Source organism: Thunnus thynnus, chromosome 8 (assembly GCF_963924715.1).
Source record: "Thunnus thynnus chromosome 8, fThuThy2.1, whole genome shotgun sequence".
Lineage (NCBI taxonomy): Eukaryota > Metazoa > Chordata > Actinopteri > Scombriformes > Scombridae > Thunnus > Thunnus thynnus.
The window spans coordinates 4271887-4295204 of record NC_089524.1 but is presented as its reverse complement, the minus strand read 5'-3'; the positions used below and the strand labels follow the sequence as shown (position 1 = coordinate 4295204).

Genomic DNA, 23318 nt, shown 5'->3' with positions numbered 1-23318 from the left:
TAAAGATTTGCTGTGAACAGCTGGATGCAGTTAAGAAATGAAGCTTAGAGAAAGTTCAGTCAGGAAGCCTATCTTTTGAATGGTATGTAGTATTATTTCTCAAACCATCTGTCATTCCCACCCTCACACATGCTCATTCATAATTTTCCTTGCCGTCATTCCCATGAGCGTCAATTAAGACGTCATCTGTTCACATCAGCTGGTCACATCGCGTTTGTGCACTGGAGGCTTCAAGTTTCCGCATCACACCAGGATTATCTTTCAAACTAAGTGTGATGTTACAAGTCATGTTTAAACGTACATCCCATAAACTCAGGTTTCTGACAAGCGCAGTAGCTTTTAAGTATCAAATTCCTGACATACATCAGTGAAGTTCAAACATCCAACTATAGGAAGGAAAACACATTTTTGAAATCTCCATCGACCAAAATCTTCATACTGAAATATTGATCAAATGTAAATTAAAATGGCTTGCACACAGGGATGACACGCAGGGAATCACCCAGTTGCAGCTCTATTTAGTTGCATTTATTTAGCTCATTGCTTTGGTTGTATCAGCCAGCATATCTCTTATAAATCCTATTTATAGCAGTAGCAAGGAGCTGTTTTCAGAAAAAAAAAGCTCCAGTACAAAAGAGCCAAGAAAGTTAGTGAGTATTTAAAGAAAATCGAACATCTGTAGTAGAGATAATAAAGAGCAAGATATTTTTCTCAAGAGATGGTGGAGACCAATGAATACTAAATATGTTGCTGTGTTTCACCAAAACAGCTTTAACAATAACATGTTTGAGGTATGTTTTTCCCGGCTTCTTGTGGAGTTCTTTTGGCCCAAAGTTCCCAAAAAACTCAATCAGCGTTGCTTTAACTATATATAACTAAAATATGTCTACACGTCGAGGTTAAAACCGAGCTAGAATTGTCGACGGTTAAAGTTTTTGGACGTCTCAAGTTACGTAACCAGGTTTCGACAGCATGACAATGGAAGGAATGATTTCAGACAGCCTGCACCAGCTGATCAGTGTCAGCAGCTTCTTTCCGGCTTCACAGTCAATTAGTCATCCAACAGCAGCTTAGCTACCAGCTGATCAGTAACAACCGGTCATATTCATACAAGTGTGCAAGACGACCATTAAAACCTGATATTTTTCACGGTCACTCTGCTAAAGCCCTCACGCCAGTGCAGTTTCTACCGCAGCTCTCCCCCCCGACCTTTTCCTTTTGGTATTGTTGACTTTAATAAGATCGTGTATGTGTTTGTTGAGAGGGATAAGTTCTCCTAGCAGCACCTCATTGCTGCTCAGATTCTGTGAGAGCTCGCTCAAAAAGCAGAGCCTTCAAATCTAAGCGTATAAGCCTTTGCTATAAATGGTCAAATCCTCGACAGAAGTGTCTCTGGCAGAACTTCATTTCCATGTAAAGCAGGTCCTAACTACACTCTGAAAAATGGTCGTTTAAATGCGACAACAAACAGATTGATTCTATCAAAGTTTTTTATAGACTTAAGTTAATATGAAAGGAATGTAATACGATGCGTTTAGCAGTGCCCGAAATGCTTTTTTTAAACGCCCTATAGAGGTAAGAGGATATTGCATCATCGTCTCTGTACCAACCTGTCATATCTTTACATGCCACCATGACAGACTTAATCCATCATGGATCCACACCCTGTGTGAGTAATTCATATATTATGACCAGTGCAAAGTCACAATGAAGCAACTGTACAATGGCTCCTTGCAATAGAAAAAGGCATTTTTTATGGCTAAATATCCTCACATCCTATAGGTGGTGGATGTTTTAGTGTTTAATTGTGTTGAAGCAGAAAACAGTTTTCAAATAATAAGTAAAAGGATACAAATCACAGAGCAGCTGCAATTTTGCAAAATGCTCTCAGAATTGAAAAAAAGAAAGAAAGAAAAACACACAAGAAAGGAGAGAAAAATTCCATTACTCCCTAACAGAGCTTTATTTTAGGAAGAAGGGCATTCAATCTGCCATGTACGTCACATTTTGACCTTACGCTTAAAAATGGAAGCCCACAGAATACTCAGGGAGGGAATGTTTATGCAGTGACAGCCTATCATTGCCTCGGGCCCTTCGAGTCATACCAGGGCAAGTCACTGTTTACACAATGAGAGCCAATCATATTAAAGACCTGTCATTCCAGGCCCGCCTCCTGCCTGTCACAATCCAGACCATAGCAGGAGAGGAACTATAAAGTTGCCTGGCAAGTCAAGAGGGAGAAGGAGAGAAGATTAAACCATGAACCTTGTTAGTGTGTCATCCCGAAGCATGGAGTTCACCGCCTGTATGAAACCCACTGACCTGTCCGCAGAGAAAATGGGGATAAAGTAAGTTAATGTGCTGTTTAATGAGGATGTACTTGGTTATATGATCACCTTGTGAAATATATTACTCAGAATTACATTGTCATAAAGCCCTGAGGAGTGAACTTTTATTTATTTATTTATTTATTTATTTTACAGAAGGAAAAACTGGAGAAACAGAATGGGTTTCTTCTTGAAAATAAACTCATCCCAATCAATATTACATCTAATGAAAAACAGACCCTACAGGTAAGGCACTACCATTTTTAACTTGAATGTCATTTTAATTATTTTACTATATTCTTTGTTGTTGCATATCCACTCTAGTGGATTAAATGTAGTTTTTAATGTATATTCTTGCAAGCATGTTATGTATATATTATTTTATGATTGAATGAAGTCAAACCAAATCATTAAGATGTCTCAAATGATTTAATTTATTCCAAATGACATGCTCACCCTGCTATGACAGCATGGATATACTATATAGTACAGTAAAACTGAAAATCATAGTGTTAATAAATTAGGCAATTAATTTAATGGAATATTAAGCTATTATTAGTATTATTAGACATTTTCTAGGTATTATTTTTATTTTCTAGGAATACAAAAAAAATCATCATTTTGAGGATTTTTATAGTGTTACTTTAAACTGGAAGTAGTACTTGTCTCTATTATCTCCTAAACAATGTGTGTTGTCTGACCTCAGGCCAACTGCCGATGACGTGAACCAATGGGCGCAGTCACTTGACAAACTACTCACCCATAAATGTAAGTATCATTCACCGCACTATTGGTGCATGATTACATAAAACTGTCTCAAAGGTCACATGGTAACTGTGTGCTGAATGAGGACAATTTATTGTCCTCAATAAAACAAAGGCTGTAATGGCTCCACTCTTACTTTACCTAACATTAATGGGCAAACAGTGAGTGGATGTACGTGTCTCTTGGCTTAAGTTGCTGGCCTTGTCTTTTAACACTTTTCTTTTCTCCCTCACCCACCCACAGATGGGAAAGCGGCCTTTTGTATCTTCCTGAAGTCTGAGTTCTGTGAAGAGAACATTGAGTTTTGGACAGCCTGTGAAGATTTCAGGACACTCACATCGCACAAAGAGCTGGTGTCCAAGGCCAACAGCATTTACGAGGAGTTCATTAAAAGTGAAGCTCCACAAGAGGTAACAGCTAACAGATGCCATAAACACATCAGCTATAAATCAAAGTAAATGATTCCTTCTAGCTGATGTTAATCAGAATTTATGTACAAGTTTTATAAATACACAAGATGTTCTTCATTAAAATGGATGTTTCTCTTTGGTCACAGATCAACCTGGATTTTCACACCAGAAACGCTATCGTCCAGAGCCTAAACGAGCCCAGCGTGAACAGTTTCCTAGCAGCTCAGAGGAAAGTCTACAGCCTGATGGAGAACAACTCCTACCCCAGGTTTATCAACTCTGACCTCTACAAAGAACTGTGCACAGCTGCCAGGGGGAGAGGGCAAGCACATTAAGTCCTAGTCAAACTAGACACCTTCCCGAAGTCATTTGTTTACTGCTGTGACTGTGCGAATAGACCACAGATGATGTTCATTCCAGGCACTGCTTCGAGATAATAGACCCGAATGCAAATCCTGAGCATAAACATTAACAGCAAGTGTGGAAAATGCAAAACTGAAGCCATTTTTAGTCTGTCCTGCTGAGCGCTTTTCAAAAATGAAGTCGGGATGATTAGGCTGGATGCTATGTGATGCTGCAGGCAGTCCGAAGGGCATCTCTACCAGATGGGATTAAAGTTACATTTTCTTCACTGGGCCATTACCTACACTTTCTTTACCACATTACTGAGATGATTATATTTTGAGCAATGATGCAGTTCAAGAAAATGCTGTTGTTATGCCCCTGCATTCAAAGTAGAGAAGACTGTGGATGTCTGTCAAAATACCTTATGCTTAAACTCTTGCTTCACACTGTACCGACAATGCTGTTAGAATGTATATTGAAGACTTCGTACTGCTGTCACATACACAAGACATGTTGCTCTGCTGGATTTGCAACAGTTTACACAAAGTGCAATTTAAGTTATATATAAATATGATAATATTCACACCTTTCACTGAAGACTGTACTGTGACGACATGATGTGATGTAAATACTGTGATTACATGATGTGTTGAATGTGAATTTAAGTTTGAGGGGCAGCTGGGCTGCTCCAAAAATAAAATTTATTCTTCAATACTGAATTGTTTCTGTTGATGTGTGTGTGGAATGAGTAGGATTTTCCTAAAAAACAAAACAAAAAAACCCCCAAAAAACAATGTATAGACTCAAACAAAAATAACCCCTAGGGCCAACGTTGAATGTTGTGTTTACAAACTGCAACCGACAAATCTTACTAATTCTGCCTTTAAGCTCAAAAGGGCCACTTCTAGCTTCCAAAATTTTCCCCCACACCTCATGGTCTTCATTTAGCTATTGATTTCTTGAATTAGTCAATGCAACAATGACTAGTTTACTCCTAATTCACTGATCGCATATCAAAATTTCTGCTCAAGTGAATACTGAGCAGATCATTTACTTAAAGAGAACATAACATGCACATTTTCAGGTCTATATTTATATTCTGGAGCTCTACTGGGATATCTTTGCATGATTTACAGTTCAAAAAACTCCTTATTTAGCTCATACTGGCCCTTTATGCAGCCCTTCAGTTCTGCCTACGTCTGAAACAGGCCGTTTTGGCTCCTGTCTCTTTAAGACCCCCCTCCTGATGAGCCTGTTCTGTTTTGATTAGTTATCTGCTGGAGGCTGCCACTCCAGCGGCTCTAGAGGCTACATAAACAAACAAAAATAGTCAGATTTTGCTTCTTGTTCTTGTTCTTTACTAAAAATATAAACTTTGCAAACACATCTGTACATGTTCGGGCCTGAATCCGATCTGAAATATGAGAGTGGACAAGAACAACCGGTGGAACAACCTTTGCAACAAAGGCTACAGAACAGATGGTCATTTTTGGGCATGCCCGAACAATGTGATGTCGGTTCGATGGGGGAGTGGAGGTAATCTTGCAAACGAAGTGTACAGAGCAGGTTGAAGCCCTGGCTTTTGACTTAAAGATGGCATTTTTACATACGTTCACCACATGTTTCTGAACTTTGACTGTGTTTAAGATAGACATCTGGCGCTATATAAATGACAAAATCACAAAAAGCATAATATGTCCCATTAAAATATGTCCTCAGAAAAAAGCTGTGAACACAACACTGACATATTATCACCTTTTAAGTTGATATGGCAAACATGTTACCAATCAGTTGCTTATTTACACCAGATACGTAGCAATATATATATTTTTGCTTTTGGCTGCTAAATCCAACACTGTGTTGACTCGCTATTTTCGAACTTTGTCTGCTGTTTGCAGCTAACACATACAGTGAGTGCTCAGAGCTTCTTTGTAGAAAATAGCCTCCTGCTGTGGTCTACAATCGATTCTGATGAATGTGCTGAGAGTGAACCAATACAGTAAAATGTTGGCCGGAAAAACCAAAACAATGAGCTAAGCGATGCTGAAATGTTCCATACAGCTGAGATGGAAGATAATCCTTTGTGGGTTCATCACTACTATCAATCCCCTTTCACATACAGGTAGTTATTTAATCCATTTGTTAATATAGAAATATTGATTATAGTAGCTTTAAACACAACATAACATGCTTAATTCCTTGTTAAAGATAACATCAAGCAGTCCTAAAATATCTGATTTACTGAAAAAAGCTGAGTGACGCAATACTTTGCTACTCATAACATGTATTTTTCTTCAATGTCAAAACTTGAAATGGCTGGCAATATAAATGCAATGCACTTTGGGTGTTTATTTTAACAAAAATATATCCACATACTGTACACTACACATGCACACAACACATACTTTCAGAGACAATGTACTGGATGTTCAGCTGCAGCACAAAAACAACATTCCTCATCGTTTTTGGAACATTTCATTCCTCCGTGTGCAACTGATGCGGCCTCATCATCATCGCAGCCGAGTTCCCGCACTGTAACAACGGCCTCTTTGTTTAAAGTTGTAAGTGCAGAAGGAGAAAAAAAACACCTTGACTGTCAGCATGGTGCGTCCTCCTCCGCCTGCTGTGTGTCTGCTCTCTGATACAGAGGCTGTTTCTAGCCGTGAACTCATTGTAGAGGCTGACAGTGGCCAGACGCCCGGATGTTGCTCCTGACAGGCTGACAGTTCCGGCTCTCTCTTCAGACCTTTCGGCCTGCTGTCCTGGTGTAATGAGACCATCTTTACACCTGCAGCTCTACAGAACCGTATGCTCTGCTGGCAGGAAGGGTAGAGGAGTACATTTGTGATCTGAACAATAAAAAGAGTGAGGATGTGTGTGTAGCTGTGTTAGCAAAAGGTTAGTTTTCTGTGTATCTTTGTGTTTTGTATAATTTTCTTGATTATAAACCCCATTATGTGTTTCTAATAACTTTTACAATGTTCTGTTTAACATAACATTCTTAGCATAAAATCCATTTAGTGGATATTTTCTAGTAATCTAATCTTTCTAATGAATCTTCGAGTTCAAGTGTCTCTTCTGTAAATGTCTTTTTTCCCACCTATTACATATCTGGCAGTCAGAGGAGTATGGATTTCTCTTTAAAATGAGTTTTCTCAAGGTTTCTTCCATTTTTATTTATGCTGGCAGCATGGCTGCCAATGTCCTTTGGTCAGTTGATCTACCACTTTGGTCCAGACTGAAATACTTTTGGATGGATTGTTATGACATTCTGTACAGACATTCATATGTTATCCATGCTAGTATGGCTGTAGATGCTTTAGTTTTGTTTGGATTATAAACTCCTTATGGTCTGATTTCATATGAACTGTTTTCACTTTTAAATTATGTGAATTTTCCCACCTAAGGCACATCTGGCAGTTAAAGGAGGGGGATTTCTCTTTGAATTGCCTCTCCCAAGGTGTAATGTTAATTATAAAAACCTATTAATTGTCTTTATTGAGAAAGAAAACGTCAAACAATGGCTGGCTCCAACATCTCAACTGTGCAGCTTTTCTGTTTTATATAATTGTAAGAATTGAATACCTTTGGGTTTAGGACTGTTGGTAAGACAAAACAAGCTATGAGACATCACTTTGCGCTTTTTTCCTGACCTTTTACAGACTAAAAAATTAATCAGAAAAACAGTCACCCATGAACACAAAATGAGTTGCAGCCCCAATACTACTTTTGTTTTTTTTGTTTTTTTGAAGACTTTTTTCTTGCCTGGGTCTGGAAATGTTACTGTTACAGACCTCTAAAGCCTTTTGAGAAATAAACTTTGCTTGACCTTCTGAGTAGGCCTATGTAGCACATGTTCTGATATGCGGAAGCATTTTGCTATTTTTAACATACAATTATCACTGTAGCATCTACCTAGAATAGAATAAGGTATGGTATGTTGTTTGACCTCAGCCAAACAAAAAGGATGCAACAGGGATTGCAGAGACAAGGTGATAATTACTATGTCTGAAGACAAAATGTGTATAGTGAGGCAGTGAAGTAATTTATGAACACTGTCACTGTGAATATTTTGTTTGCTCATCCACATGGACTGACATCAGACAGGATAATACAACAGACACAGTGTTCTCTCTCTGAGCTGGTAGTAAAACCTGCAGGTTTTCATTTCTTGCCATGAAGGATCTTGGCAACAGACTAGTGGGATCAGATCCAAGGAGTACTTAAGGTGTGTATGTAAACACTGGAGCCAAAAATAGAAAAGGGTCACGTTCTACTTCGGTCGGCTGACTTCAGATACGTCAGACTACACAGACCTACGCACAACTCGTGAGTCTGCTAAGTTTGGCCTTTTTGTGTAGTGCAAAGCAAAAGATTTACAGGACAAGTCACAGAGGCCATTACAGACTCCCATGTCCAAAACAACAACACACTGCTGCGGGAAGCTTTCCAAAAAACACACAACCCCCTAAACTTGTACTAGTCCATTCTCACTGATGCACTTATAAGGACGTGGCAGCTTGTCTGTGTGCACTCATCAGGTCAAATGGTATAAAACATAGATCTTAATATTAGATTCTTGAGAATTATTATCTTCCAAATGGATAAACGTAGCTTCAATAATTTATTAGAGATGAAGAAAGTTTAGTATCTGTTTTTTTGTAACTTTCTACAAATACAATTCTTGTCCTTCCTCTCTTTCGCCAGCAGGTGTCAGCAAAGATCCACTACACGTGACTACTAAACAAATCCATCAGAGTGATAAGGCATTTTAAAATAACTATAAGGAAACTCTTATCATTGAAGTATGCTATTGATTGATATGTTGAAAAACAGGTTAAACAGGGAAAAAAAACATCACTGTTTGTTTAGGGCACGTGTTCATGGAAACACAGATTCACAAACATCTAGACATTTTATTATGAAAATAAGACATAACATAATTTGAGCACATCTTTCCTTCAATCATGCATTAGAGCTGATGGACACACATGGAGAGTATTTTTTTTTTTTGCTGGACAGTCTCTGCTACACCTGCAGTGCAGTTCTTAAGTCTGGATGGTTCACAGGTACCACAGTGAGGAAGTGCCGCAGAACATCCGTGGTCATTAATATGAGTATGACAGATGACAGTATCTGTGTGAAGCTCACTGATGAAAAGAGTGACTGTAGGCTTCTGGTTGTGTGTGTGTGTGTATGTGTGTGTGTGTGTGTGTGTGTGTGTGTGTGTGTGTGTGTGTGTGTGTGTGTGTGTGTGTAATTAGAGGCTTCTCTCTGAAGTGAGCGTGTTTGCTGTTCACTTGGCCTCCTGGGCTTTCTTGGCGCTCTGTTTCTCTTTCGCCTGGTGAGAAAACCCAGAGGTGTTTCCATTAGTGCACTGCGTTCAACAAAGGAATCAGGAAAGAATACAGTTTTTCTATTAATCTGATTACTAAATCTGGGAACATTCTCTGCAGATATTTTAATTACTTCATCAAAACACATGTAAGACATCAAAAAAAGTTTTCCAAGTCACATTCATGAACAAGGCATGACATGCTTCTGATACATTAAGCCTGCCCTCTAGTGGACAGAATTAACACTGAAGCTTTTCCAGACATCACTGCAGTGTTAGTGTTTCATTAAAGAAATGCTCTGGAATTTTAAAAATGTTAGTTATTTAATTTGCTTACATCTTTCAGTATTTGTCCTTGAATATCCCTAAAAAAATACACAGGGGTACCTCATTGAGAGGAGTGTTTGGTGAAGACCAATAACCCAGACACAGAAGCACTGAAAAGTAAATTGTATTTTGGAGAGCCACAGAAAAAAAATAAAAATAAATCACCTTCTCCACCAAAGGTATTAACTGCTGGTACTCTGCCAGTGTCTTCAGTAGCTCCATGATGAAAGGAAGGTAGTTGTGCTTTCGTCGAATGTTTTCAATCTGTAATAATACACATGAATCCATTGAGTGAAGGAAAAATAGGGAAAAATTGATGTTTGTACTGAAGAAATGTACAAACCGCTATGGCAACCAGATTCATAATAACAGTAACACGTCAAAGTATAGTGCCATGTGCTTATGGTCATTCAAAAGTAATTTTCACAGAAGGAGAAAACATATGTACTGTAGATGAATGGGCCATTTTCCTGAATTTGAATCAGCAACCCACCTTATATCTTTTAAGTTTCTGATTTTCCTCTTCAATAAGGAGTTGGTACTTGGCAATCTCTGACTGAATGGAGCTAAGAAATGTGCTGCTCTGATCTGTGTCCATTGGTTCGTCCTGAAAACAGAAGAGAAAAAATTGATTTCTATGTATCAAGGGGTGATTCAAGCCACTCAAACAATTCCAATTTCTTACACCTATACAAGGTTTGCTCAGCATCAAGGGTAGATACGGAGAAAGTCAATATGTGCATAAGTGATTTCACACTATTAAATTTCTTTCCTCATTCAGTTACTCATTCTAGTTTATATTTAAAATGACACACCTCACAGCACCGGTGTGTAGACATGTTATCAGGTTGTAATCAGTAGACGATGACATCACGGTTAGGTGTGGTTGGTTACTAATGCGACATAGCACGTTTTTTGGAGCACACCCAAAAGTGATGCTGGGTGTGGTGTCGTGTACAACAGATTAAAATCATTAAAATGTCAAGAGGAACAATGATCTTTAGCTTGAGGTGAAGTCTAATTGTTTATTGACAACAAAGAGAGTTGATAGAGCTGCAATGATTAGTCAGTTAATCACTTAACTGAACTATTTTGATAATCGATAAATAATTTTTAAGCAAAACTGCCAAAAATAAGCTGGTTTCTGCCTCTCAAACGTGAAGATTTAATGTTTTTTTTTTGTTGTACATGATGGTAGACTTAATATCTTTGGGTTTTGGACTGTTAGTTGGACAAAAGACATTTGACAACATGGGGCTTTAGGAAGCTTTAACATATTTGTTTCACTATTTTCTCACATTATATAGACAATAAATTGAGAAAATAATTGGTAGATTAATGGTTAATTTATAATAATCGTTAGTTACAGCTCTAAAAAGATGCTGAAAACACATTCTTTATTGGCAACCTCATTCTATGACTTTTCTTGTCCTGAATATGCATCACCAATTTCATCATCCTTTCTCAACGGATCATGATGTTTTATAGGACGGCTGTATCTGAGTGACCTCATACTCCTCCAAGTTGGGACAATCAATGTCATTTAAAAAAAAAAAAATGTTGCAACTTAGCAGCGATTGCATCATATCACCAGCTTTCATCAAAGCCAAACCGATAGTACCCAAACAAAATAAAGTGCCACCTTTGACGTTGACCTCATAGTCGAGATCTCTTGAGAAGTGAAAAGTTAAGCACTTCGCTTCACATATAGCCTCACGGGGAGAAAGCAAAAGTCTGCACAAAAGTTTGCACTTTTAGCTTTTTTGCTGCCACTCACCTCAGTAAGCTGCATCTGCAGCTCTGCGATTTTTCTCTCGTATATCATCTTTCTGTCTGACACGATGGCCATTAGGTTGAATCGGATCTCTCCTTCACTGTACCTGAGGAGAGGAGCCATACAATATCAGTAAGTACAAAATAAGACATTGTATCAGAAAATCAAAATAGTGTTCAGCAGGCGCAAAAACAAGTCAGTATATACAGAGAGAGAATCGTCTTTGAAGCTTCGAGTTCCTCTGCAAAGTTATTTTAACTGAACGCTGCTTTATATTAATTGTCTTTGTGTTTAAGTTCAGCCTGTACATGCAGAAAATGATCACTACTTAGCTGAATATTATCATGTCAATGATTTAAATGGCAACTCTTAAATTACATAATTAAAATTCTACATTAATTGTGATACACAGCACTTAGTTCATGTATAATTCAACTAAAATTAGTGCACTCAGATATTCACTTCTGTATTCTTTTCTCAATCACTGGGCGAACTGCGCTGATCCAGTCATCCTGGTTGCATGCACCTGGTTAAAAAACAACAACAACAACAACAAAGAAAAACAGGAATAAATAAAACAGCAGGTGTCCATATATAAATTAACAGCAAAGGCACACCGTACATCATCAAAAAACAGACAGTTTTAGGGGAAAATGGGGCCATGGCCAACGAGACGAAATTCAGCTGTGCACAGCAAGGTCTCGAACCGTGGAGACTTTAAACATTAAACTGCCAAATGTGGTGCTGAAACTTTTAAAAGTAATAAAATAAAAATAACAAATTACATTTTTCTGCTTACCCAAGTCAATTGGTCCCTCTCGAAGTCCATCCAGCTCGTATAGTCTGCCGTTTACAGGAACATAGCTCACAAAGTGAAAGGCGTCCTCGTCCTTTGCTGACGACTTTGCATCGAATTCAAACATTTGCTGTCTGCAGATATAAAAAAAAACGCACATTTAGGAAAAACAAAAATAAAGATTATTATCATGCATCACACAAACAATTCTAAATGCTATTGTTTTGTTGATTGACAAGTTGGGAAGTAAGATGCTCCCTGTGGCATCCGCTCCAAAACGCATGATAAAAGCAAACCCTAATTATAATCAAATCAAGTGTTTTACATGACAAAAACTGAGGTTTCATTAGCTGTTAATGAATTAGAGTCATCACTGACGAATGGTAGGAAACCATGTTGATTGCCGTTTAATAATTAATGTCAGTACGGGCTGACCAAGACATGAACCAGCCTCACATCGCCTGTTTCATAAAAGCAGACTAGTGCATTAGCAACAAATGGGCCAATCATTTTTCACCTCGTTAGGACGGAGGAGCTAAAAATAACACGAAGCCAATCAAAGAGAAAACGATATGAGCGGGAGCTTACCTGGCAAAGCTGTTGTGAACTTGTCGGATCACTTCAGAGTTGCTAAGAGCCAAACCTTTCATCTGAGGAGAGTGTGAGATGCAGGATTATAATGCTGACTGTAGAACCCTTTCCTTAAGAGATGCAGGGGTGTTTATGAAAGGCTGTATGGAACAAATTACACATTCCCTTTTCTAACAAGCTGTGCATCCAATTAGTGTTTGGATTCCAGTAATATTAAGGTTACTAATTAAAATAAATGGCTCATTTGTTGCTTCTGAATGATCCCTATAAATATACACAACGCTTTTATGTAACAATTGAAAGCCTGCGTATTCTTTAAAATTAGTTTCTCTAAACTAGTTTAGATGAATAAAAATACATTAAAAAATGGAACAAATGAACTTTCTCTGTGTGGAAACAGTCTCACTACTTTCCCGAAACAAAAGGATGAGTTTAACATTATAACGTTCTGTTCAATTCTTCTCAGCGTTTGTGGGACGAACAACAAAATCATCAGTTTAGTTAAAAGGGTAAAGCTCACAGTGACTATGATATAGGGAGGCATTTCCATAGTGAAACATTAACTGCCAGTTATTTGATGATTGATTAATTGTTTTGAGCCATTTTTAAAGAAAAGAAATGCCAAAATTCTCTGATTCCAGCTTCTCAAATGTGATTATTTTCTGGTTTCTTCTATGACAGTAAACTGAATCTCTTTGGGTTGTGGAGTGTTGTGGATAAATCAAGACATTTGGGAAACAGATCAACATTTTCTGACATTTTCTGACATTTTCTGGACCAAACATCTAATTGATTAATTGAGAAAATAACCAACAGTTTAGTCAATAATGAAAATGATCGTTAGTTGCAGCCTTAGTGAGAAGAGAACTCAATCACCGCTTGCAGGCGGAAAGCAGAAATATATATTTTACAAAATATCATTAGTAACAGAACTTATTCTTAAGTGAATTCACCACACACACAACACAAATGATAAAAACACATTACCAAACCGAAACCACAGTTATTTGGATTCAATTAAAAAAATACCATCGACTCACAGCGGCGTCGAAACTCTGTGAAAACTCTCTGAACTCTGTCAGCGTGTCTCCCAGCAACATGTCAGAGTGGGTGCAGTTGAGCAGGACGCTGACTATCGCCTGGGTGGCACAAGCGTTGTTAATGACCTGAAACACACAGATAAAATACACACACACACACACACACAAAAAATAAATCGACAGATAAAAGAATCCCCTTACTGATGCACGATATGAATGTGAAAGCATGCGCGTTACGGTACATCCATCATAAAAGTGAATGATCGGATCTTAGATAGCAATTTTATGAATCATAAAGTTTCTGTGAATCTTTGTGACGGCACATAGATCAAATCTGGTAATTCTATGTTAAAGGATAGGTAATTTTTCAAGTCTGTCTTAAAACAACAGTCAAAGGGCCAGATGAATATTGAAATCCTCGCTGTGATCATTCCTCCTGTTCATACTGGCTGTTAGAAGATCCCCTTCAAGTGTGCTTTCAATGATCCATTTAAAAGTTTATCTGAAGCTTATATAAGGCTTCAGCAGTCAGAGTTAGTCATATCAAGTGGATATCTGCCACATTCGTAGTAATTTCAGATAAACTTTTAAATACATTTTGCACAGAAGGAGGACTTTAGATTTTGGCCCCCATCATTGAAAATGCATTATGAAGGGATCTTCTAATGTTCAGTATGAACAGGAGGAATGATCACAGTAAGAAAACCATGTGCAGACCTGCCAACCCTGGACAAAGTCGACGAGAACCACTTTGGTGACCCAGATGTGTCAGATGCACATCACTGCTGTTTGCACAATGAATTACTGTACATAATTTGCATACATATGCATAACAGTGTATCATTTACATACATTGCAGCAGTCAGACAGACAAAAAAAAGTGAGGGGTGCACTGATATGAAAATTCTTGACACCATTAATAGATTGTTTACAAAATACCTGCAGACGCCTGTTTTTCCATTTGTCTTGCACCTGGCTGTTTACCAAGGAAAACAATTCCACTGAGGCTACACGCTAATCTGCCACTACTGCTGCATTTATATATAGTTTCTATTGTTTAAACCTTCACAATAATCAAACTTTAAGCCAATTTGATTTTTTGCAAATATAATTTTCAGCTAATTTGAAAAGATGATGACAATGTAGCTGTGAAACCCAAACCAGCCTAGACAGACTATTTTGTGGCTTTGATGAAATAAATATTTTAGAGCTGGTTAATACAACAGTTCAGGCCGGTTTGGCTGCAATAATAATTATGAATATAGTACTATGAAAAGTCACGTTTAACAATCTGTGACACAATGATAATATAGCTTAACGTTACTTTGCCTACTGAACAAGAGAGCTAGCTTGCAAATTACGTAACATTAGGCTGATGTTATTAATGTTAAATATTTTACCAAGGTTGGCAGGACTGCTTAACTTAATTCACAATTTCAACTTTCCTCATCCACCGCAGTCTGTTTATCTTTGCAAAAGGAGTTAAAAGAACCGTCCTCACTAGAGGAACCAGCCAGCTGGAGCGAGGAGGGGGAATGAGGGGGATAAAATCGATGTCGTGTTGCTGTCGATTTGCAGTCTGCAGAAATGATATTATGCGTTTGTCAATCACGATCATCCTTGCTTGATATTTGGGGGAATTAATCTGGCACTATGATTGGTCAAACTCTTCTTCTTTTGCTTTTTGGTAGGTTAGACGCTGCTGACTCCTGCTTAGACTTGAGTAGTACACGTGCACAATTGAACTCACAGACGTCACCAGCTTTTTGCGTATTTTAGAGCGACAAATTTTACCAGCAAACTCTGATGTCAAAGTGCATACCTGCTATGCAAAATGGTTAGCAGGTCTGCATGTGTCAATGCTCATTTGGGCACCTGACTGTTGTTTTAGAACTCGTCCTTTAATACTTATGTCCATATGGAGAAAGATCTTCTTATACTATCACAGTGAAGAGATGCATCCTTGCAGTTTGTTATGGGCTGTGTGTTTATTAGGCCTAATTAATTAAGAAGCACAGCAATTCATTATCTAATTTAGCTGAACAACTCTGAACTACAGATGAGAATGTCTCGACAGTCTCATAAACCGTGATGTGAATAATTACAATCATTTACAGTCTCAGGATGGTTAGCTTACTCTGGCTATCTTGTGGCAGATTTAGAGATTGCATCTACGAGAGGAACGGACTGAAAAAAGACTGCATGCTGATCTTAGGTCTCTGTTTGTGTCCGTTAACGAGATATTATCGACGAGAAGCCGTGGAGGTCGACTGAACAGTGTTTAGATTCTATTGAATTGTGTTTACAGTTCAGCCTAGCAACAGTGTCGCTTACATGTAGAATGGAGAGATTTAATTTCCCTGGATAAATTGAGAGGCGCTTTCTACAATATTAGTATGAAGTCTTGCTATTATTAAAATGCTTAATGTTTACTTTTTTTTAATGACAAAGTTAAAAGTACCTGTTTTGCGAAGAAGATGTGGTCAAGTCTTGAATCCTGGACAATTGATCCTGCCGGCTCTTCACCTGGCTGCCACTTGAACAGGAAAATCAACCCGTGAACTGGTCTGGAACAGAAGAGATAAATTAGAAGACCTGTCTTTAGAGGGAGCATGCAAGATAAAGCGGCTGCATGTATGAACATACTTCAAGTTGTCAAAGTTCTCTGGCTCCATACTCCATATCTCTTCAACCTGGGCTCCTTTGCATCCTGACAATGACAAATAGTAGTAGCATGAACATTCATTCAGACCTTTAATAACTGTTTATGACTTTTTATGGTCTACCAATCTGTTATCGAAAGCTAAGTAATGTTAAAGGACAGGCTCATAATTTTTAAAGTGAGTCTTAAAACAACAGTCAACCATAATTATTCCTCCTGTTCATACTGGCCGTTAGAGGATCCCTTCATAATGCGCTTGTAATGCAAGTGATAGGGGCCAAAATCCAGAAGCCTCCTTCAGTGCAGAAAATGTATTTAAAAGTTTAACAAGACTTAATGTGGCAGTTATCCACTTTTTGATATGGCTAACTCAGACTGCTGAAGCCTCATATAAACGTCAGATAAACTTTTAGATACATTTTTGCACAAAATGACTGTGTGGACACACTGTGGCTCACTTGAATGGGATTTTTTAATAGCCTGGATGAACAGGAGGAATTATTCTAGCAAAAAAAAAACCTTTTAGTGTTCATGTGGACACCTGAGTTGACACATCTGACAAATTGTGAACCTATCCTTTAAGCGAGAAGCATCCCTTTGTAGCGGTTTGACAGCAAATGCCATCACTGATGAGCGACAGCTTGTTTTCACCCGCCGTTGTTTTGAACGCTGAGTAATGCTAGCCAGTTAGCTTCGCTGTTTATATTAGCCAGAACTACACAATAACTGCTCACAACCTTTAGCGATATACATTTCGTGGATAGCCGCTGCGACTGCATTGACTTTGGGTCGTGTTTGTTTCATCCTCGCAGCAGCTTTCCTTTATGCACGAAGCAATTTGCAACAGCTAATTTAACGTTAGAAGTTACCGTTAGCTTGAGAGCTAGCTGGCGCTGTCGGAGAGCCACGTTACATTGATTGGATGAGCAGCTAACGGGAGGCTACGAGTCACTCACCAAACCCTTTTATCAACTCTGTGAACACCCCGGGGTCACTCTCCATCAGACACCACTCTCCTGCGCTTCCAGACATTTTTGATAATTTTGTTTATTCAACCTATCGTGCACATGTACAAGATGCTAACCTCCTAGCTTAGCAGTACAGCCGCTAGTTAAGCTAATTTCACTGAAGCACCGGAGTGACCTCACTGTGATGCCGTGCAACGTGGGCGATCTGGGTGCGTTCGTTTTAAATCACGGTGTACACCACAGGAGGACAACGATAATTTGACCACATTTGAATTCCAAACAGTAGAGGCAAAATTATTTTTGTAGAAACACATAAATCTACCTTTTCAAATAGTCAAATGAAAAAGAAATGTTTATCTTGCAGTGTTTTGGAAATAGCTCTCTAATAAACAACTGGTATCCGCCTTCCTACGAGGAATGGGGTAACTAAATGAAGCACTCTTCGGTAGAGACGCAAAGACGTGAAAGGCCAGTAGTAGACGTTCATTCATATTTATTAATAATCATACATTTACATTCCAAGCATTAAGATCATGGGTACATATAAATATCCTATAGAATATAAAAAGAGGTCTCAGACTTTTGGACTCCTGTCTCTCTCTCTCTCTCTCTCTCTCTCTCTATATATATATATTATTTTTTCATTCATAACATTGATCAGTATCATCAATAAATATTCATATAGGCTATTTGTTTAGTAAACCAACCAGTTACCTAATAAAGAAAATTAAAGCAATTCAGAGACAAACACAGCTACTGCTAAAATCTGACACATCGAAATAGAAAATGCTGAGACAAGCAAGTAAAAAAAATACAAAATTGCTATATTTTCACATACAGTCTATGCAAATTAATAACATTCCTCAATAATATATTTAAATATTGAGCACAATGTAATATGCTAATCATAGAAAACGCTGTACTGGTTTCACTTATTACAAGATATGGCGAATTATCTCAAATAAACTCCATGCAAAGAAGATACGTATAGAATAAAAATGGCAATACTTGATGATACAATGATGACTGGAGTGACTGTCCGCTGTTTGATGATGCTCAATGCTTTGAGTGATCATGCTTTTTTTTTTTGATTTTGACAATGTTCAATATAGCAAACAGGCAGAAAAGAAGTATGAAAAGTAGTTCCACTATTCACAAGTTTTGTTTAAAAGATGGCAGCTTTAATAACAATACTGTACATCCCTGGATGAAAACGTATGGAGTCTAACATCAAGTATCCAATGCACTTTGATAAATAAATGACATAATCGTGCTCAAGCAATGTACAACTTGTAGCACAAGATCAAACAAACATTTAACAAACACAGGATTGAAAAAAACGACGAGAACGGTTAGTCATTTAGCCGACTCAAACTGTCCGCTGCCCGAGCCTTCGGAGCCGGAGGAAGCGCAGCAGGGAGCGCACTGTTCGATCAGGGGCACCAACTTCCCCTGCTGATGGAGCTGTTTGGTGTCAGAGCCGCCCCCGATGCAGTTTCCGTTAATGAAGACTCTCGGCACCTGAGCACACAAATCATGTCACAAAATGTCATACGAGTAGTTCTTAAAGAGGTGCAATGAAGTGAAGTTATATCTTAAACAGCTCAATCTCTAGGAGGAACCTGAAAATCCTCAAATATCACACTTGCAGCTTCAAGTAAATCCTCTCCCAAATCTTGAGAACCTTCTGTGTATTTGTAATTATTTTAAATAGCTGAAATTAAATTGTAAGTTCATCTACTCCTACTCTTTCGATTTTTGGTTATTGTGCTACTGTCTCTGTTTCACCTAATTCCACCAAGGGCACGTAACAGTAGTTTTTCAACATTACTGTATTATTAAGCAGTTGTGTTTTTGAAATTGCTACTAATAATTTGAGGATTTGGTCCTGCCTTTATCCATACTTGCTCATATTGTTTTGAGCCTTGTTAACTTACATCAATATGTTTGTCTGTTTTTTTTTAATGCAACGTAGGATAAAGAGTTATTACTTACCTCATCATTTGACCTATCTCACCATAGAGCTATTATTATTATTTTTAGCCATTCTGGCAGTATGACACTAAGGTTCACAATGTTTGGTCCAGGCTAAAACATCTCAACAACTATCAGATTGCTATTAATATTTTATACTGACATTCATGGTCCCCAGAGGATGAATTCTACTTCAATAGTGAACCCCTGATTTTTCTTCTAGTGCCACCACGAGGTTGACATCTGAGGTTCAGAGTGAAATATCTCAACAACTATCAGATGGATTGCTGTGAAATTTAAAACAGATATGACAGGATACATTCAACACACTTTGGTAATCCTGACTTTTGCATATGCGGATACATATTAATCATATAAAATCAACTCAACTAATCTCATATTATAGCTTTAAAACCTTGTTGAACGTACAGGTGACTTTTATCATAACATGTAAAAGTATTCCTATATTTTCAAACTGAAAAATGAGTGTTGTTGCTAAATTATCATTCTTCTCAATGTGCTATTTCCATTAAAATTCTTATATAATTGCTCTCATTAAAGACTATAGTGGACCAGTGTATAGCTCTGGTCTTCATCTCGACTCAGATTCAACTATTTCAAGCCAAGTTGAAGACGTAATTCTGGGCTGCAGCCCTAACAAAAGCACAAGTCAAGTCAACCTTAATTAAACTTAAACGCAGGGGCTGCCAGAACAAACAAGCTGTCAAATATGCATGTTTTTATTCTTTTTTTGATAGATGCTGAAATAGCAAGCTTTGAAGTTGCTTAAAATTCCAATCCCAAAAATACAACCCAAGGCTCTTACCGTTCTGGCACCGGTCATCTGAGCTAAGGCCTCTTGCAGTCTCCTCCCGTCATTGTGCTCGTCCAGTTCAATCACTTTGTAGGTCGCGCCGATTTCGTTGAACACGTTTTTAGCCATTTTGCAATAAGGACAGGTGGTCTTGGAAAATATCACGACGCAGTTTTGTGACACCATCTCCTGAAAGGTCAGACAGAAATAAGATTTAATTAAATATCAGTAAAACACAGCAATAGATTCCACACACCAGGCTTCAAGTGAGTTGGGCAAAAGCAGAAAGAACTTTTACTCTGTATTTTTATTGCACACTGCCTGGGTCAGTTTTAAGTCACTGTGAGTAACCAGTGGCAGTGGAAGTTTAAAATAAGTACAACTGTGCCTATATTCTTACCATAGAATCAAAGAAATGTGTAAATAATTACGACTGACTTACATATTCCACACAGGAAATCTACATAAAAACAACCACCAATAAGATCTGGGAATTAACAGCATGTCACGATGCATTCAGGGTTTGTCATAGCTGTAGGACACTGCACAACATACGGAGCAGATGAAAGTACTGAAAAATTTAGGCTACACTTGTCAAAATAGGAAGTAACACACTGGGACAAACTGACAGAGCATGTCGAGGAACAGACCGGAGAAGGAAATCAAGGAATTGCCGTGGACGGTCAGACATAGCAGGAAATTATAAATAAAAGATGTGCTTTTAGACTGGGTTGTACAAAGAAACACAGTTTGCTACTATGCTAAAAGGTTTAACATGTTGATTGGAAGTAACAGATCTCTGAGCATCTACTTACGTGAACATACTGTGCGCAGGACGTGCTGGTCAGACCCCCAGTAGTAGAGGATGTAAAATTCCCCATTCTGAAAAAGACAAATTACATTATTAGAGCATACTTAAGGCTATCTACTGAAGTAACTAACACACACAACAAGGATTAACACAAGAGTACGCCCAGGTCTATGCAATAACCTTAAAAACGTGAAGATACCAAAGGAAGAGACGAAATTAAGGCTGATAATTTGCGTCAAGAGAATATCTAACTGGAGGATAACTGCTGGTCTGAAAATATAAATGTCCATTGTTAAGAGCCCTTGCTATTGATTTCCCCACGTTTTACTTCTTGCCACGCAGTCTACAAATGCTGTAAGGTTTAGGTGCTTGGTAATCCAGGATTACTGTTGAAATGCTCCTCACTGGCACTGGTAAGTTCATTAGCTCAGATTTTATGTGGATAGGTGACATGCCAAACACCAATGAAAATCTGTCAATCTCATGGTAGCACGCCTCTGTGAAAACGACACATACTTCTTAAAACATGGTTGTGCATGTTTAAGGAAACGTGAACACCTTACTGTAAATTCGGCATACATATGATACACCTCCCAGTACCTGTTTCAATTCAACTTTAATGTTTCTAATTGCTTTGCTAGCAGCCACTGCAAAGCGTTTGGTGGGAAGAAACGTTATCTAACAATGACAATAGCAGGCATGGCAATGATAAAGGGTTTTTTTTTCACAAAATGCATAGTTAAAGGATCAAATGTATGCCGAATGTGCCAGAAAAACCTGTTAAATCGTGAAGTTTAAAAGCCATGTGTGTTTGTCAATGAGCAGGACACTTTTGAATAGGTTTAACTTTGACTGTGTGAAGTTATTATGCAACATTAATGTTCAGCGTGCAGCAAGGATTAGACTAGCCTGTTCCACTTCTGTGAACTGCAAATGACGTCCAGCGGTGTAGTTCTTTTTTAATGTCTATGTTTTCACATGCCTAAAATCTTTAAATTAAGGTCTGTAGCGTCAGTTTATGTGTTAGACTAAGCTAGCTGGTATTGTAACTCAGTCAAGCTAGCGGGAATGACCTTCGGCAGCCGGTCCATGCCACTCTAGAAAGACATCCCGCTCGAGCAAACATCGAGAAAAAAGAGCATACGACCAAAAAATAATCAATTAACTGGATTTGATAAAACATGCGGTTAGTGTACGAACAGTTCTGCAGCTACACACCACCCCCGACTGTTACTGTCCGCCTACTTTCACCCCTTATGTATACTGTTTATGACTGAAGCCTACCTTACGTGATCACCGGAAGTAGTTTCTGACGCAAGTCGCCGGCTGAACGTAACACCCAAAAACGTCATTGACACAAGTGTGAGTGTGATTTCCTCAGAAGTTAGTGACCAAAAATTGTGGCCAAAAATCAATTCACACAGCCTTAAGAAATTTAAAGGTCAATCAGATGTTTAACGGTGATTATCATTTCACAAGCATAATCTACTGCATATATATACTGTGCTCCCGGTCAAGAAAAAAAAATAAAAATAAAATAAATAATATATATATATATGCACACACACACACACACACACACACACACACACACACACACACACACACACACACGTATTTATATGTGTATAATGTGTATAAAATATCCCTATTCTCACCCCCCTCCCATGGGGGGTGGTGGTGGTGTGTCTTCCTCAAGCCTCCTCATGGCTCCCACTTGCCTGCGGGATCCCAAGGTATTTGTAGCTGTCCTGAACATCTGCAATGCTGCCTTCTGGCAGTTCAACCCCCTCGGTTCTGATCATCTTCCCTCTCTTCGATACCATCCGACCACACTTTTCTAGTCCGAATGACATCCCAATGTCGTTGCTGTAGATCCTGGTGATGTGGATCAGTGAGTCGATGTCTCGCTCATTCCTGGCATACAGTTTGATGTCATCCATGTAGAGGAGGTGACTGATGGTTGTTCCACTTTCAATGTAAGTAATGGGAGCCAAAATCCATAAGCCTCCTCCTATGCAAAAATGTATTTAAAAGTTTATCTGAAGCTAATATGAAGTTTCAGCTGTCCAAATCAAGTAGATATCTTTCAATGTTACAGTCTTTTTAGTGTCAAAGTCCCTATTTTTGTACTTCTACCACAGCTCAACAGGGAAATACTGACTGAGGAAACCCAAAGAGGGAATTTGATGCTAAAAAGACTGTAAATGTGGCAGATATCCACTTGATATGACTAACTCAGACTGCTGAAGCCTCATATAAGTTTCAGATAACCCTTTAAATGGATTTTTGTACGAAATGACTGTGTGGACACTCATCACTTATATTGAAAGCACAGCTGAAGGGGATCTTTTAATAGCCAGTATGAACAGATGAACA

General features: G+C 38.3%; 3 protein-coding genes across 9 annotated transcripts; 1 reads left to right on the top strand and 2 right to left on the bottom strand.

The window, feature by feature from the left end:
• The first annotated feature begins 2196 nt into the window (after positions 1-2196).
• Positions 2197-4566, top strand: rgs2 (regulator of G protein signaling 2). Its single transcript, XM_067596174.1, has 5 exons — positions 2197-2348; positions 2484-2573; positions 3034-3095; positions 3336-3502; positions 3649-4566. The coding sequence occupies exons 1-5, from the start codon at positions 2260-2262 to the stop codon at positions 3835-3837; spliced, it is 597 nt and encodes a 198-aa protein (XP_067452275.1). The 5' UTR covers positions 2197-2259; the 3' UTR covers positions 3838-4566.
• A 4177-nt stretch (positions 4567-8743) lies between these two features.
• On the bottom strand, positions 8744-17532 carry uchl5 (ubiquitin carboxyl-terminal hydrolase L5). 2 transcript variants are annotated; one of them, XM_067596171.1, is made up of 11 exons: positions 17329-17532; positions 16357-16420; positions 16172-16277; positions 13711-13836; positions 12668-12729; positions 12083-12213; positions 11746-11809; positions 11287-11389; positions 10003-10116; positions 9675-9773; positions 8744-9188 (listed from the first exon to the last, which is right to left on the bottom strand). In XM_067596171.1, exons 1-11 carry the CDS (start codon positions 17402-17404, stop codon positions 9144-9146), a joined length of 990 nt encoding a protein of 329 aa, XP_067452272.1. In that variant the 5' UTR covers positions 17405-17532; the 3' UTR covers positions 8744-9143. The 2 variants fall into 2 exon arrangements, with proteins under 2 accessions (XP_067452272.1, XP_067452273.1); XM_067596172.1 differs by lacking the exon at positions 17329-17532 and adding an exon at positions 17242-17261.
• A 284-nt stretch (positions 17533-17816) lies between these two features.
• glrx2 (glutaredoxin 2) lies at positions 17817-22306 on the bottom strand. Of its 6 annotated transcripts, none has more exons than XM_067596177.1 (4): positions 22224-22306; positions 20944-21010; positions 20141-20317; positions 17817-18861 (listed from the first exon to the last, which is right to left on the bottom strand). In XM_067596177.1, the coding sequence occupies exons 1-4, from the start codon at positions 22289-22291 to the stop codon at positions 18697-18699; spliced, it is 477 nt and encodes a 158-aa protein (XP_067452278.1). In that variant the 5' UTR covers positions 22292-22306; the 3' UTR covers positions 17817-18696. The 6 variants fall into 6 exon arrangements, with proteins under 6 accessions (XP_067452278.1, XP_067452279.1, XP_067452276.1 ...); XM_067596178.1 differs by lacking the exon at positions 22224-22306 and adding an exon at positions 22140-22218; XM_067596175.1 differs by lacking the exon at positions 22224-22306 and adding an exon at positions 22013-22214.
• Positions 22307-23318: the final 1012 nt, after the last annotated feature.